At 27.0% G+C, this 13,321-nt stretch overlaps 1 protein-coding gene and 1 pseudogene across 1 annotated transcript; one reads left to right on the top strand and one right to left on the bottom strand.

The window, feature by feature from the left end:
- LOC140663837 (uncharacterized) lies at window positions 1-9,487 on the top strand (annotated as a pseudogene).
- On the bottom strand, window positions 574-4,641 carry LOC140663836 (uncharacterized). Its single transcript, XM_072888341.1, has 4 exons — window positions 4,307-4,641; window positions 3,440-3,712; window positions 2,884-2,964; window positions 574-2,413 (listed from the first exon to the last, which is right to left on the bottom strand). Exons 1-4 carry the CDS (start codon window positions 4,448-4,450, stop codon window positions 710-712), a joined length of 2,202 nt encoding a protein of 733 aa, XP_072744442.1. The 5' UTR covers window positions 4,451-4,641; the 3' UTR covers window positions 574-709.
- Window positions 9,488-13,321: the final 3,834 nt, after the last annotated feature.

Raw genomic sequence — 13,321 nt, forward strand, 5'->3', positions numbered from 1 at the left:
TAACATAATCAATTACTTAATTTACTTTATAAAAATTAACATTATTTTTATAATTACCATTTATTTATAACATTATAATTATCATTTATAAGTAAAAAATTATTAATAAAAATACAAATTTGGCACTGGGCATATATACATCGTGTCATCTATCTTCATAAAAGCGCAAATTCTTTCAATGCTGTTGGTATCTTTTACAATTAAATTATCAGAAATATTTACAACTTTTTTCAATGGTAAAGAATTGTTATTAAAAACATCTTCTGTGTTTACTAAATGACAGATGATATACTCTTTTCTGGTTAGTACATCGATAATAAAGTTCACAATGCGAATAAAATCCCCTTTTGTTGTTAAAGCATGCGAATTATCTGATCGAATCATTTTTTTTTTTGATGATGTGTACAAACATCGTTCTTTTACCATTTTTTGATATGTTCGACTTTCATCAGATAATTCAAGTTGTTCAATCCACATTAAACTAGTTTTGCAATGTGATCCGAAATATCTTGCATGCGATAATTTATATGTTTGTTTTGCGTTTCTTTTGTCCAGATAAGAAATAAAACTACCTATATTTGAAAACTCTTTCGAAGCAACGTGTTTCTTTAAAATTAACTCACTTTGACTCATTGCTATTGATCTGCAAATTTGATGTACAACGCCCTTAGCGCCATGAACTTTTCGAACTATTTGACCATTTCCGCTTTCAAAACAATAGCCAGAATGAGCCCAAAGTGGACCCCAATGAATTTGCTACACTTTGTGCCAAATGCAGTAGTTGATGGACATTATATGTCATAGCAACTTTCAAATAATGGTGTTCGGTGTACTCAACAAATTTTGTCAATAAAGTATGAGCATGATTGATTTCATTACGTGTAATACTTTTTTTTAGTAAAATATGGAATGCTTCTACTAGAAGTGACCAATGCTTTACCCATATTTCTAAATGTGGAAAACATAGTAGAATCGGTAAACTGTAATATAGTATCCAATTCTCCCACTCTCTTGCCTTCCAATATTTTTTATCTCGTATAGAGCGAGATAAACGAGAAACTTGATTGGGGACTTTTATTGTTAATAACAAGTTATCAATTTTATTGATATCATTATTGGATAAAGAATATGGCAAGTTGTTTGATTCAATCCAATACCCTAAAAATTGCTCCGCTATTCCCAAACAAAGACAGTGCATGCTATCTGGTACAAAACCAGTTATAATGTTAAAACCTTGCAAATTAATTAAACATGAAGGTCTTTTTACACCATAAACAGGACTTCGAGATGTAAGACTCTGTCGCATGTGCTCGAAAGTTTCAATTTCAGTTCTTTTAGGCGGTACTTCATTCATTAAAGTGTATTTTACACTTCCACCTCTCTTGTAGGCAACGTAATATCCTGGGTGTAAGCACCAATTGCACCCGAAATAGCCATTATATTGAACTATACCCTGCATCGGTGCACGGGCAACAGAGTCTACACAGCAACATATTGTGAATACTTTAATAATACGTACTTCATTTGCAATAGTACACCGAATACCATCATTTGATAATTTGTTCATGTGAACAATGTATGGCTTTAAAAAAATATTCATATTGGGTTTATCTTTACCGAACCATATACCGCACACTATGGGTTTAGAAGTTCTTACATCCAAAGGTAATTCATTTATAATCATTTGAATGGGCCAGATCGAAAATTTAGAACTTTCGAAAACCGGTGATCCATCACTGTTCATCACAGTTGTAGCAAAATTAAATTTATCATGTATTGGTAATGAGTCAATAAACTCTTTGTATAATACACCATCTATAATATCATCAAATTTTTCATCATTTCGCACTCTTTCACGAATTACATAATCATAATATTTATGATTATTTTGAATTAAATTTGCAATTTCATTACTTACGTTTATAATAGCAAAAAAGTCATTATATGTTGGATCTTTCAATGTTATTACAATATTGCATGTTTGACATTCTACGTGACGATCTTTGCGATCAAACATCGCTATATATTTTTTGCAATTTGGACAAACTGCATGATATTGTATGATATTTTCTGGATTGAACATTTTGTCAACAAGATAACGTGTACTAGGTAACAAAGAAAAATTGAAAAAACAATTCAACATTTTAAAAAGATCAGCTAACGCACTTTGCGGTAAACAATATGTAAGTCCGTATTTCAAAACTGCAAGAATTATTTCAGCTTTACTCACTACTACTTGAGCATTTATAGTTTCATTAGCTTCTTCTTTTTGTAACATTTCTATTAATTTACTAAATTCAATATTATTTTCCCTATTGCCATCTTCAGAGTTGACTTCAAGAATATTATTGCTGTCATCTTCTTCATCGCTAGATTGAAGTAATTCTTCATGTGCATCGTAGATCCATGAATCCTGTAGATAATTATGTTTATTATTATAAAGTTTAACAAATGATTATGAAAATAAGAACGCAATAATATTTTTAACATTAATGCATTATTCAGTAATTTATTAGTATAAACATTTTGAAAATAATAGATTATTAAATAATTTTTGGCATCAAAAATAATATTAAAAAAAATTAACTGTCAATATATTGGGAGCGGTATTTTGAACTGTAAAATTTTAAAAAATTTCAATCTGCAATTAAAAAAAGGAATTAGAATTCTACTTGCAATTAGATTCTCAAACGACTTTTAAATACATACAATATTTTAATATAAGCTGATACAAAAATGTCTGATATAAAAGGTATAATAAAAATTTGTGAAGATTAAAATTTATTAAAAAAAATAAAAATAAAAATAATTGACGTGTTACTAATTGATGCAAATTACAAACATATTGAGAAATCATATAAAGTAAAAGAAGTATATTCTTACATCAAAATTTTCATCCTCAGAGTCAGATAAACCGTACAATTGATTCCTATAATTTATTGAAATCTGGGTTGTATCTACTGTCTGTAAAAAATAAATTTTATATTTTTAAAATTATACTAAAAGATTCTAATTTAAACTTATAATTTACCTTCTAATTTAAACTTATAATTTGAAAAATTAAAAATTAAATATTCTATTTAGAATAATAAGAACTTTAATGTCTTTCATATACAAAAGTAAAATTAATTAAATTGAAAAACATAATAGTTAGTTCTTCTGTATTTTGTTAATTATCAATACATTTTGAAAATAATATAATAAATGTAATTAATTACTTATGACTCCCATAAGTGTTTTTCAAACACTTTAAAAAAAAAACCTTTTTTTATGTATGTTAAGTATTTGTACAAATTCTAAATAAAGAATTATACATATGTAGAAATAATTTCAAATATTTACAATGCTTCTATATATTATTTAAAAAATACAATTCCATAAATAAATGTTTTGTAAAAAAGTTTATAATTTTTGTAAAAAATAATATACACTAATATACCTGCTCTAATGTTGACAATGATTGTTGATCATTTTGCTCAATAAATGGATTTTCATGTATTGATAAAGATTCATGACAATTATGTTGTATGAGATTTATATGCTCGTCTTGTACTAAATGCAACGAGTCAGAATTAAGTTGCTCATTATACATAATATTTGCTGACCCTTCATTGGAGAATAATGAGCACATACTATTATATTGACTTGTGCTAGTAGAAGCTTGACAGCTTGTGTTGTCACTATCACTAAATGATTGACGATTACAGTATTCCTAAATGAAAGAATATAAATTAATATTAATATAATGCAAAATAAAATGAACATACTTTTATATTTTACATTATGAGAATAAGGCCCATTTGCACCAACATTATTTTGGCTTTAAACGAGACTTAAGTGTAAGTTTATTTTTATTTATTTAGAAAGAAAGATAAAGATTAGTCTCTTTTTATAATCATAAAATATAATAAAAAGAAAAATAAAGAAACTTTTAGAAGCTTACATAAGAAATTTTTAGAGCTTGTATTTGAAACATAAAAATCACATAAATGTGACAAAAATTTTACTGACAAAAATTTCATCAATCATATTAAATAATTAAATTGATATGCTAATTCTAATATAACATAAGTATTAAAAATATATAAATAAGATTCTTGAAAAATTTTAAAAGCTAAAAATTTGTTTATTTTTTCAAAATACTGTTTTTATTTGTACATTTCATAAATTGTAATGTATTATTTTTAAAATTTATAAAGTTAATTAATTTTTTAAATATAAATAAACATTCTACTAGTAAAATAAATATAAACGTAAATTATAATTTATATATATTTTTATCCATATAACTTTATAATATGCTTACCCGCCATTGAGCATCTTCAACATCACTGTTATCATTATCACTGCCTTGATCACTTGGTTCGCATTCTATACGATTTTTCCTGTATTGGCTCGTTCTTGGGACTTTTTGAAATTTATCTTCAAGATAATTGTGATATCTCGGCATTATTTATTATTAATATTAATATAATTTTAACAACAAAACTACTCAGTATACACAATGAATTGTTATGAGCAGGGATAACGACTTTGGACTTTATCGTTAAAGGTTAAAACTTAACTTCTAACTCGTGGAGCTTTTGCTGCGCACACAGTCTTATATATCGTGTACGACCGTGGCCGCGCGACAAGCTTTATCGTGTCCTGTGTGCAGGAGGGGCATAAGAATTAACCAATAACGAACGTCCATCAACGGTGTATCTTAACAGCTCGCAACATGATAACGTATACGTGCTTGTGCGCGACATCCCTCTCTACATATTGTAACTCTATTTTTGAGGGATCATTTTTCACTGTTTACCCGGCTGGAAAAGTACAGTCGAGCGCGTATTCTCTTTCATTCAACAAATAACGGATCTTTTTAACAGATAGTGAACAATAAATAGTGAACGACTAAATGCAAATATTTGTTTGTTGTTGGATTATAGAAACGCACATGAAGTAAGTAATAAATATTTTGTAAAATTTGTTTTTGTGTTTTTGCGTTCTTAATCGATGTGAATAATGAGGATTTAATTTGTTATTAGCAAGATGTATTGCTCAAAAAATGATTATAGAGCAGGCTAAAGTATAAATTCTTTTTTTATGATGTATTTTTTTTTGTTTACAAAACCATTAAAATCTTATAAAATATATGTTATCATTTATCTTTATTTAAAGTAGTTTATGATTTTTTATGTACATACGTAGAAAGCATTTAATTTTATGTCTAATTGATTTACAAATTTCAATAGTATTAATCATTATATAAATATGTGTGTAATACTACATTTGAATCACATCTAAATTAGAACAGTTAAAAAATATTTTTTAAGTTGTGAAATAAAAAAAATTTTTATTTATAGGCGATGATGGATTCACAAATTAAGTTTGCTAGTGTGCGTTATCTCGATGATGAGAGTAAAAAAATCCACATTGTCCCTATTGAAAAAATACAGAATTTTGAAATTCTGAATAAGTATGAAGATCTATATTTTGTAAAAAGATTGAATACTGTAAGCAAGGAAGAAAGTTTAATTGCAGCTCAAATTATGGAAGTAGGAAGTATGTGTGTGTGTGTGTGTGCACAAAATTTATTTTTATAGTAATTTTTAATTTTAAGTAAATTAGAAGTTTTATACTTTTCTCTTTCTTTTGCGCTTTTTCCTTTTTTTTTTTTTTTTTTTGTTAATTCTCTTTTTTAAAATTATTTTCTTTTATTTTTTTATTTTGTCTTATACTCTAATGTGATTTTTAAAATGCTGTTATTTATTTCTAATATTTATTTTTAGCTTTTATATTTTTTTATAACAATCATTTTATTATTTGTATTCTAATCTTTTAATAATGAATATACTTAATAAAGGTCTCTTGTTTTCAGTAAATGACATAATTTTATTAGACTTTTACTTAATATTTTTTATTAATATTTCATTCTTTACAGCTAACGAAGAAGATTTAAAACATAACAAACATCGCTATATCTTTAAAAAACTACGTTACAGTGATGCTGTACAAAAGATATTAGATACAGAAGAAATATTACATAAAGAAAGTCCAGAGCCTGAAACTCAAAAAGAAACGGTAATAATTCAACCACGTTATTGTAATAAATTTTTACAAATATTTAATTGGTTTCATTGTAATTATTATAAATTATTATATACTTTTATTTTTTATTTTATTTATATAATAGTTTTTTTATTTTATTCATATAGCATTTATACATTGATGAAAATAAAAATGAGAAAACTAATTGTGACGCTATAATATTCGAAAAATATAAAAAAATGGACGATGAAGATATAATTAATGAGAAATTGGAAACTTTAAATCGCGCTAATAAAGCATTTGAAAAAACCCAGGAAAAACTATTTGAAATTCCAATTGCTCTACAAAAGGAAAATCAAGATTTAAAACATGAAAATGAAAAACTACAATTAGAAAACAATAGATTGAAAAATGATATATTCTTCTTAAAAAGGAGCTTCATACATTGAAAACAAAGAAACAATTATTTCCTAAAGGTAAAAAACATTAAATTTGGAAAAAAACATTGTTTTCTATTTATTTAAATTTTTTATCAATGTTTGCCAATGTATTTTTACAGAAAAGCGTTCGGCATCACCTATTATAACCAGTACCCCCAAAAAGAAGAGAAGTGAAACAGTTGATACTGTTTTTAATGAACCTAGTACTTCTCAATTAACGTGTGAGCAATCTCCATTGCAAAAAGATGACTTAAATATGCATTATTCAGAAGAAAACAATAACAAATTTCATAAAGCAAAGACTAAAAAAGATAAAGAAAAAAAAGCAAGAAAAACTAAAAAATCTAAGAAAAATAAAACAAGAAATAAGAGTAAAGGAAGTGACCTGGATTATGATTCTGATCAATATATTGATTTAACCGATAAAGAAAATATGACTACTTGGAATGATGAAATATACGGAACAATTGTAAGTTAAAATGTATAAAACTAAAATAAAATAACTAAAATAAAATATTTAAATTTAAGGGCTTCTGCCCGCAGGACGTTCAGACAAAAAGTGATGTGATAGTTAATGTTAAGTAAACGACACATTAATTGACTACCGCATCATTTTTTGTTGCGACAAGCATCATCGCATTTAAGGCATTTCTAATTTGAAAATGAAACTATTGGGTTTTTCGTATTCACAGACTCAATTTTTATTTTGTTGCACATTTTTTACAACATCTACTAACATCTATTTTACGTTTTTATAAGTTTCAAGATTTCAATACAAAAAAATTTTTTGGGATTATTTTTTAGTTAAAACAAATTTAAGTAGTAAAAGAAACATACTACTTTAATGTAACTCAAAAATTATTAAAACTACACCTTAAGCTTATTTATAGTAAATATAATAAATTAATTCAGTAATGATATAATTACTAAAATAATAAAAATTTTAATTCCTTTTTTTAGATTAAAATGATACACTTAAGATATGGTATCTCAATTCCATATACAACATGGAAAGAAATAAAGAAGTTGAGAAGACCTTCTTTATTTGTTAGGCAATTGAGCCGAGCACTTTGGGGAGTACATAAATTAATGAACAGAGCTGTGGTATTGGAAAAAAGTAAAAACAGATTGCCAGATCGATCACCGAGGAAGCCATTAACGCCGATAAAAAAAGCTGTTTTAAAAAGTAAGTGTAATGTATATTTAAAAAAAAAAGAATCATGTCATTTGAGAGTGTAAAAAGTTAACTTTAACTCTTAAAAGTTTTATTGAACGAACAATAAATAATTGGCTGTAATAGTGATTATATACTTAAAACTGCTTTTGAAAAATTGTAAAAAAGCACAGACGCGTGAAGAGTATAGTCTACAAAACGTCATCAGCGGTGTTAGAGAAATTGTCCTACTATTTTCAGTTAATTTGAGTTGATTATTATTATTTAGTTTGTTTCTATTATTAGAATTATACTATGCAGTTTTAAGTTATCATTCAGTTTTTTTAAATGTTTGCGTGTATTACTATTTATCTAGTTAAAATGATCCAGTAGTAAAGTTAGAATTTCATACACTCTTGCTTTTAATATACACTGTTAAAATGAATCTAATGAAAACTTAATTCATTTAGAATGTTATGCAACTTTTATTGAGATGCACCACAAGGGAGAAAAGAAAAAGTTTATTAATAAATGGAAACGCTACTTGAGTATCTATATAAATTTTCTTATTGAAACCAAATTAAAAGGTATAATTATTTTTTTAAAGAACATTGAAACAAATTTTTACTTAAAGATAATTTTCTTGGCTTATGTTTCTCTTTTATGGAAGATATATGTTAATAGATTAATATATTCATAAAAATAATATTATTAAAAATGTTTTGCAGAAGAAAAACGAAAACGTGCACAAAGTGCATCATCCAACTCAACATCAAGTTCTTCAAGTAATAGTACTTTAAATTCCAGCGATTCATCATCAAATGAGTAATAACGTAAGGCTGTGGACATACGTTAGTAAATTTTAATTTTTTAAAAACGCACTGGTTTTTATTATACCTTTTATACCAGACATTTTTGTATCAGCTTATATTAAAATATTGTATGTATTTAAAAGTCGTTTGAGAATCTAATTGCAAGTAGAATTCTAATTTCTTTTTTTAATTGCAGATTGAAATTTTTTAAAATTTTACAGTTCAAAATACCGCTCCCAATATATTGACAGTTAATTTTTTTTAATATTATTTTTGATGCCAAAAATTATTTAATAATCTATTATTTTCAAAATGTTTATACTAATAAATTACTGAATAATGCATTAATGTTAAAAATATTATCGCGTTCTTATTTTCATAATCATTTGTTAAACTCTATAATAATAAACATTATCTACAGGATTCATGGATCTACGATGCACATGAAGAATTACTTCAATCTAGCGATGAAGAAGATGACAGCAATAATATTCTTGAAGTCAACTCTGAAGATGGCAATAGGGAAAATAATATTGAATCTAGTAAATTAATAGAAATATTACAAAAAGAAGAAGCTAATAAAACTATAAATGTTCAAGTAGTAGTGAGTAAAGCTGAAATAATTCTTGCAGTTTTGAAATACGGACTTATATATTGTTTACCGCAAAGTGCATTAGCTGATCTTTTTAAAATGTTTAATTGTTTTTTCAATTTTTGTTAATCTGCCGATCTACACCGAAAAACCGCGATATCACAAAAACGGCGGGATGGGCGGGAGTCCATAATGATAAGATTGCATATAATTATACGGGACGTGATGTGTAAGGAAGCAGAATCTGTTTGCGCAGATTCTGCATCGAGAGATCGCCAAGCGTGCAATAATATGATAGATCACGAGTGTGTGATTAAACCTGACCCGCTGACAATTAAACAATGTTATTATCAATGTTTTTCTTCTTTGTTAAAGATTAATGGTTATGCGCTTTATAAAAAATGGAAAAGAATGAAATATAACCGCTGGTATAAATAAACACGAGACGTAAAATCCATTTTAGATAACATGTTATCTTATTGTTAGAGATGCAGATATGCATTATATTTGTTGTTATGTTGGACTAATTATTGAGATTTGGAAAGTACTAATGTTGATTTATAGAATCTGACAAACGAATGAGAAATTTATGAAGGCGGAATTATATCGTTAAACAATACATATAAAGGTCCTTGATATTTCTCGAAATCTTCGGTTTCCAAAATAAAAGTTGACTTCATCTAACGTCTCTCTGTCACGCATAAATTTTTTCATGTAACTTTCAACTTATAATTTTAATTTTTAATTTTTACCTAAAATTTTAATTTTTGTTTTTTGTACTTCTGTTTTTATACTTTTTTTAAATTATAAAATAATTCGATCAGATAATTCGCATGCTTTAACAACAGAAGGGGATTTTATTCGCATTGTGAACTTTATTATCGATGTACTAACCAGAAAAGAGTATATCATCTGTCATTTAGTAAACACAGAAGATGTTTTTAATAACAATTCTTTACCATTGAAAAAAGTTGTAAATATTTCTGATAATTTAATTGTAAAAGATACCAACAGCATTGAAAGAATTTGCGCTTTTATGAAGATAGATGACACGATGTATATATGCCCAGTGCCAAATTTGTATTTTTATTAATAATTTTTTACTTATAAATGATAATTATAATGTTATAAATAAATGGTAATTATAAAAATAATGTTAATTTTTATAAAGTAAATTAAGTAATTGATTATGTTATTTTTTTACATAACATATAACGTAATATGTTACGTAAAATGTTTCTTTTTGAGATGGAATTACATAATTTTATTATGCGATTTAACTGGACGTTTTACAACTTTACACATTAATAATATGCAAAAAATAATAGACCTCATTAATTCAATACCTTAATGTCTTCTAAAAAGAATGTCATGTAATTTCCCGTAATTTACGTGACTTTTCAAAACATGATTTTCTAAAATCACGTTATTTTTAAAAATCACGTATCGATTTGGAACAATCCGTTACGTGATTTTGTCTCGTCATTAATTACGTGATTTTGTTACGTGTTTTCATCATGTAATTTCGTGATGTGATTTTTTTCAGTAGGGCTATTAATGGTTCGTTCTACTCCTTGATGTCCTCCCATAGGTGCATCATGATATTCGTATAGTATACGTTGCTTCTCCTCTTCCGTGTAGTCCTTCGCTATCCCTGTCTCGTGTTCTCCGTCCTCGTCTAACACGTTAACGCCTGGCACGTGTCTGCTCAGCGCGTCAGCGTTTCTGTTTGCGGTTCCGGCCTTATGTACGATGACATAATCATATTCCTCCAATTTCAATTGCCATCTAATTAATCGAGATCCGGGATCAGTTACGTTGAATAGCCAAACTAATGATTTGTGATCCGTTATTATTGTAAATTCCATATAGATATGGTCGAAAATGTTTTACCGCCCATACTATCGCGAGTAATTCTTTTTCCGTTGTCGTATAGTTCTGTTCTGCTTTGGATAATACTCGACTCGCATAAGCTATAGGCCGGTCTCGTCCTATGTCCTATGTCTCCTATTACTACTTAAAAAATCTGTATTATCAGAATTAAGAACAACTGATAAACTTATAAATGATACATCCAGTGATCCAGTGATAGCTTTCAGCAACTATCTAACATCATAGCTTCGTACATTATCGCCGGAAAACTTTATAAAATGCCAGAGAAAAATTTTATCATTTGTTTTTGAACTTCAAGATACTTTGTAATTGAGAGATATCCATATTCGTCATTGATTAACTTGATAGGAACGTAAAAAACCAAATATACTATTTAAGTTTATTTATAATGTGCAATGTTCGCAAGCACTATTTTGTGATATTTTATTTTTAACATAAAACTATATATAAAATTTATATTTTTTTACTAAAGCGTGTAAAAGTAATATTAAGTTTGTTATGTTTTGCGTTTTGTTATTCATGAAAGATTTAAGACTGTTTATTATAAGTCTATTATAATATAATATAAAGTTTTTTATAAGAAATATTTTTCGCATTGTAAGGCAAATAATATATTCAAATTGAATGAAGAATAAATATTTTATTTTAAAAACTTACATTTAATTTTATTTTTAAATATATTAAATTATTGCACGTAAATGTCCTTAACGCATATTTTACCAAGGTACAGAATTTTCATGTACAAAATATTGAGCAAATGTGTCTCTAATCTCTGCTGAGTATCGTGAGTGTGTGTTACTTCCCATGGAACGAATATTTTCTATAGCTGCACTGTCTCTGACAAAATTTTCATCTCTAGCAATATTAACATAATATGATGTTGATAATAAAAAATTATGAAGACAGACAGTAGCTTTAACTATGCTTTCAGTTGTTTCTAGAGACGCATTAATCGGTTTTCTATAGATTCTCCATTTACTTGCCATAATGCCAAACGCATTTTCAACAACACGCCTTGCTCGACTTAGTCTATAATTAACGATTTCCCTGGTTTTATTCAATTGATTACCAGGATATGGTCTTAGAGTGTATTTATTCAATTGGAATGCAGCATCACCCATAAGCATATATGGGACAGGTAAAGTATTGTTTAATAATGGACATGGAGGTGGTAAATCCATTTCTTTATTTTCAAACCGTTGTCCCATAATGGAGCCTTTAAATATTGATCCGTCATGATGCCTCCCTTGAGCGCCAATATCGACCATTAAAAACTCATATGATGCTGATACTATTGCCATCAGCACAATGCTGTGTTGTCCTTTATAATTATAAAATGTTTACTCTGCATATGGTGATGCCTGTAAAAAATATTATGTTGTTTAAAAATATTATGAGATAAGAAGACAATTGCTTCCCAATGAGAAATGATTATCGAATCAATATCAAATTGTCAAATCCATGTTTACATCAATTTGACATCAATTTAATAAGTTATTTCTCACTACAGATTCATTTAAATGATTTAGATTATCTAGGTAAGAGAAAATACCGCATATAAATAGCTTTAATTTAATTCATTTCAATAAAATATGTACTTTTAATAAAATATGTAAAACCTGTATTACGATATGTTTTCCATCAATAGCTCCTATACAATGAGGAAAATTCCATTGTCTAGAAAAATCATCTGCTATCTTTTCCCATTTTTGTTGAGAGGGTTGAAATAAAACACGATGTCGTAAAATCAACCAAATTGCTTCACATGTTTCTTGAATTATGCCAGAAACAGTACTTTTACCTCTACGGTATGACATTGCGAGTGATGCCATTAAATCACCAGATGCTAAGTATCTATTAACATTAAAAGTAAACAAATAAATATATACCTTAGGAGATATATGTATATATATATCCTATATACATATTAAAATATTATATAATATATTAAATTGAATATAATGTCAACATACCGCAATGTTATTAATAGCCGGATAGCAGGTGGAATTGGTTTTCGCAAATGCGTTTCTTGCTTTCGTATTATTGGTTTAATTAAATATAATAGTTTATCAAAATTTTCAGGCGTTATTCGTGTATAATTATAATACTATAGTAAGTCTCGACAACGCAATTCTTGTACTAAATTCGAAGCTTCGCCTCTAATTTCTCTATCAAGAATACATTCTCTAACCCAAATTCTTTTCCTCTTTCTTTCGTTTATTCTTTCACTTATTTGAATTATTTTTATTTGATTAATTTGTAATAACAAATTTAATAGTCTCCTCTTTTTCCTTAAAAGCATTGATGTATTTTTAACTTTTCAATTTTTGACATTCGTATTAAAAGAATCGTATACCGTAATCGTGCACAATATGAATCGCTTCAACATATGCGCTTG

This window comes from Anoplolepis gracilipes, chromosome 3 (genome assembly GCF_047496725.1).
Source record: "Anoplolepis gracilipes chromosome 3, ASM4749672v1, whole genome shotgun sequence".
NCBI lineage: Eukaryota > Metazoa > Arthropoda > Insecta > Hymenoptera > Formicidae > Anoplolepis > Anoplolepis gracilipes.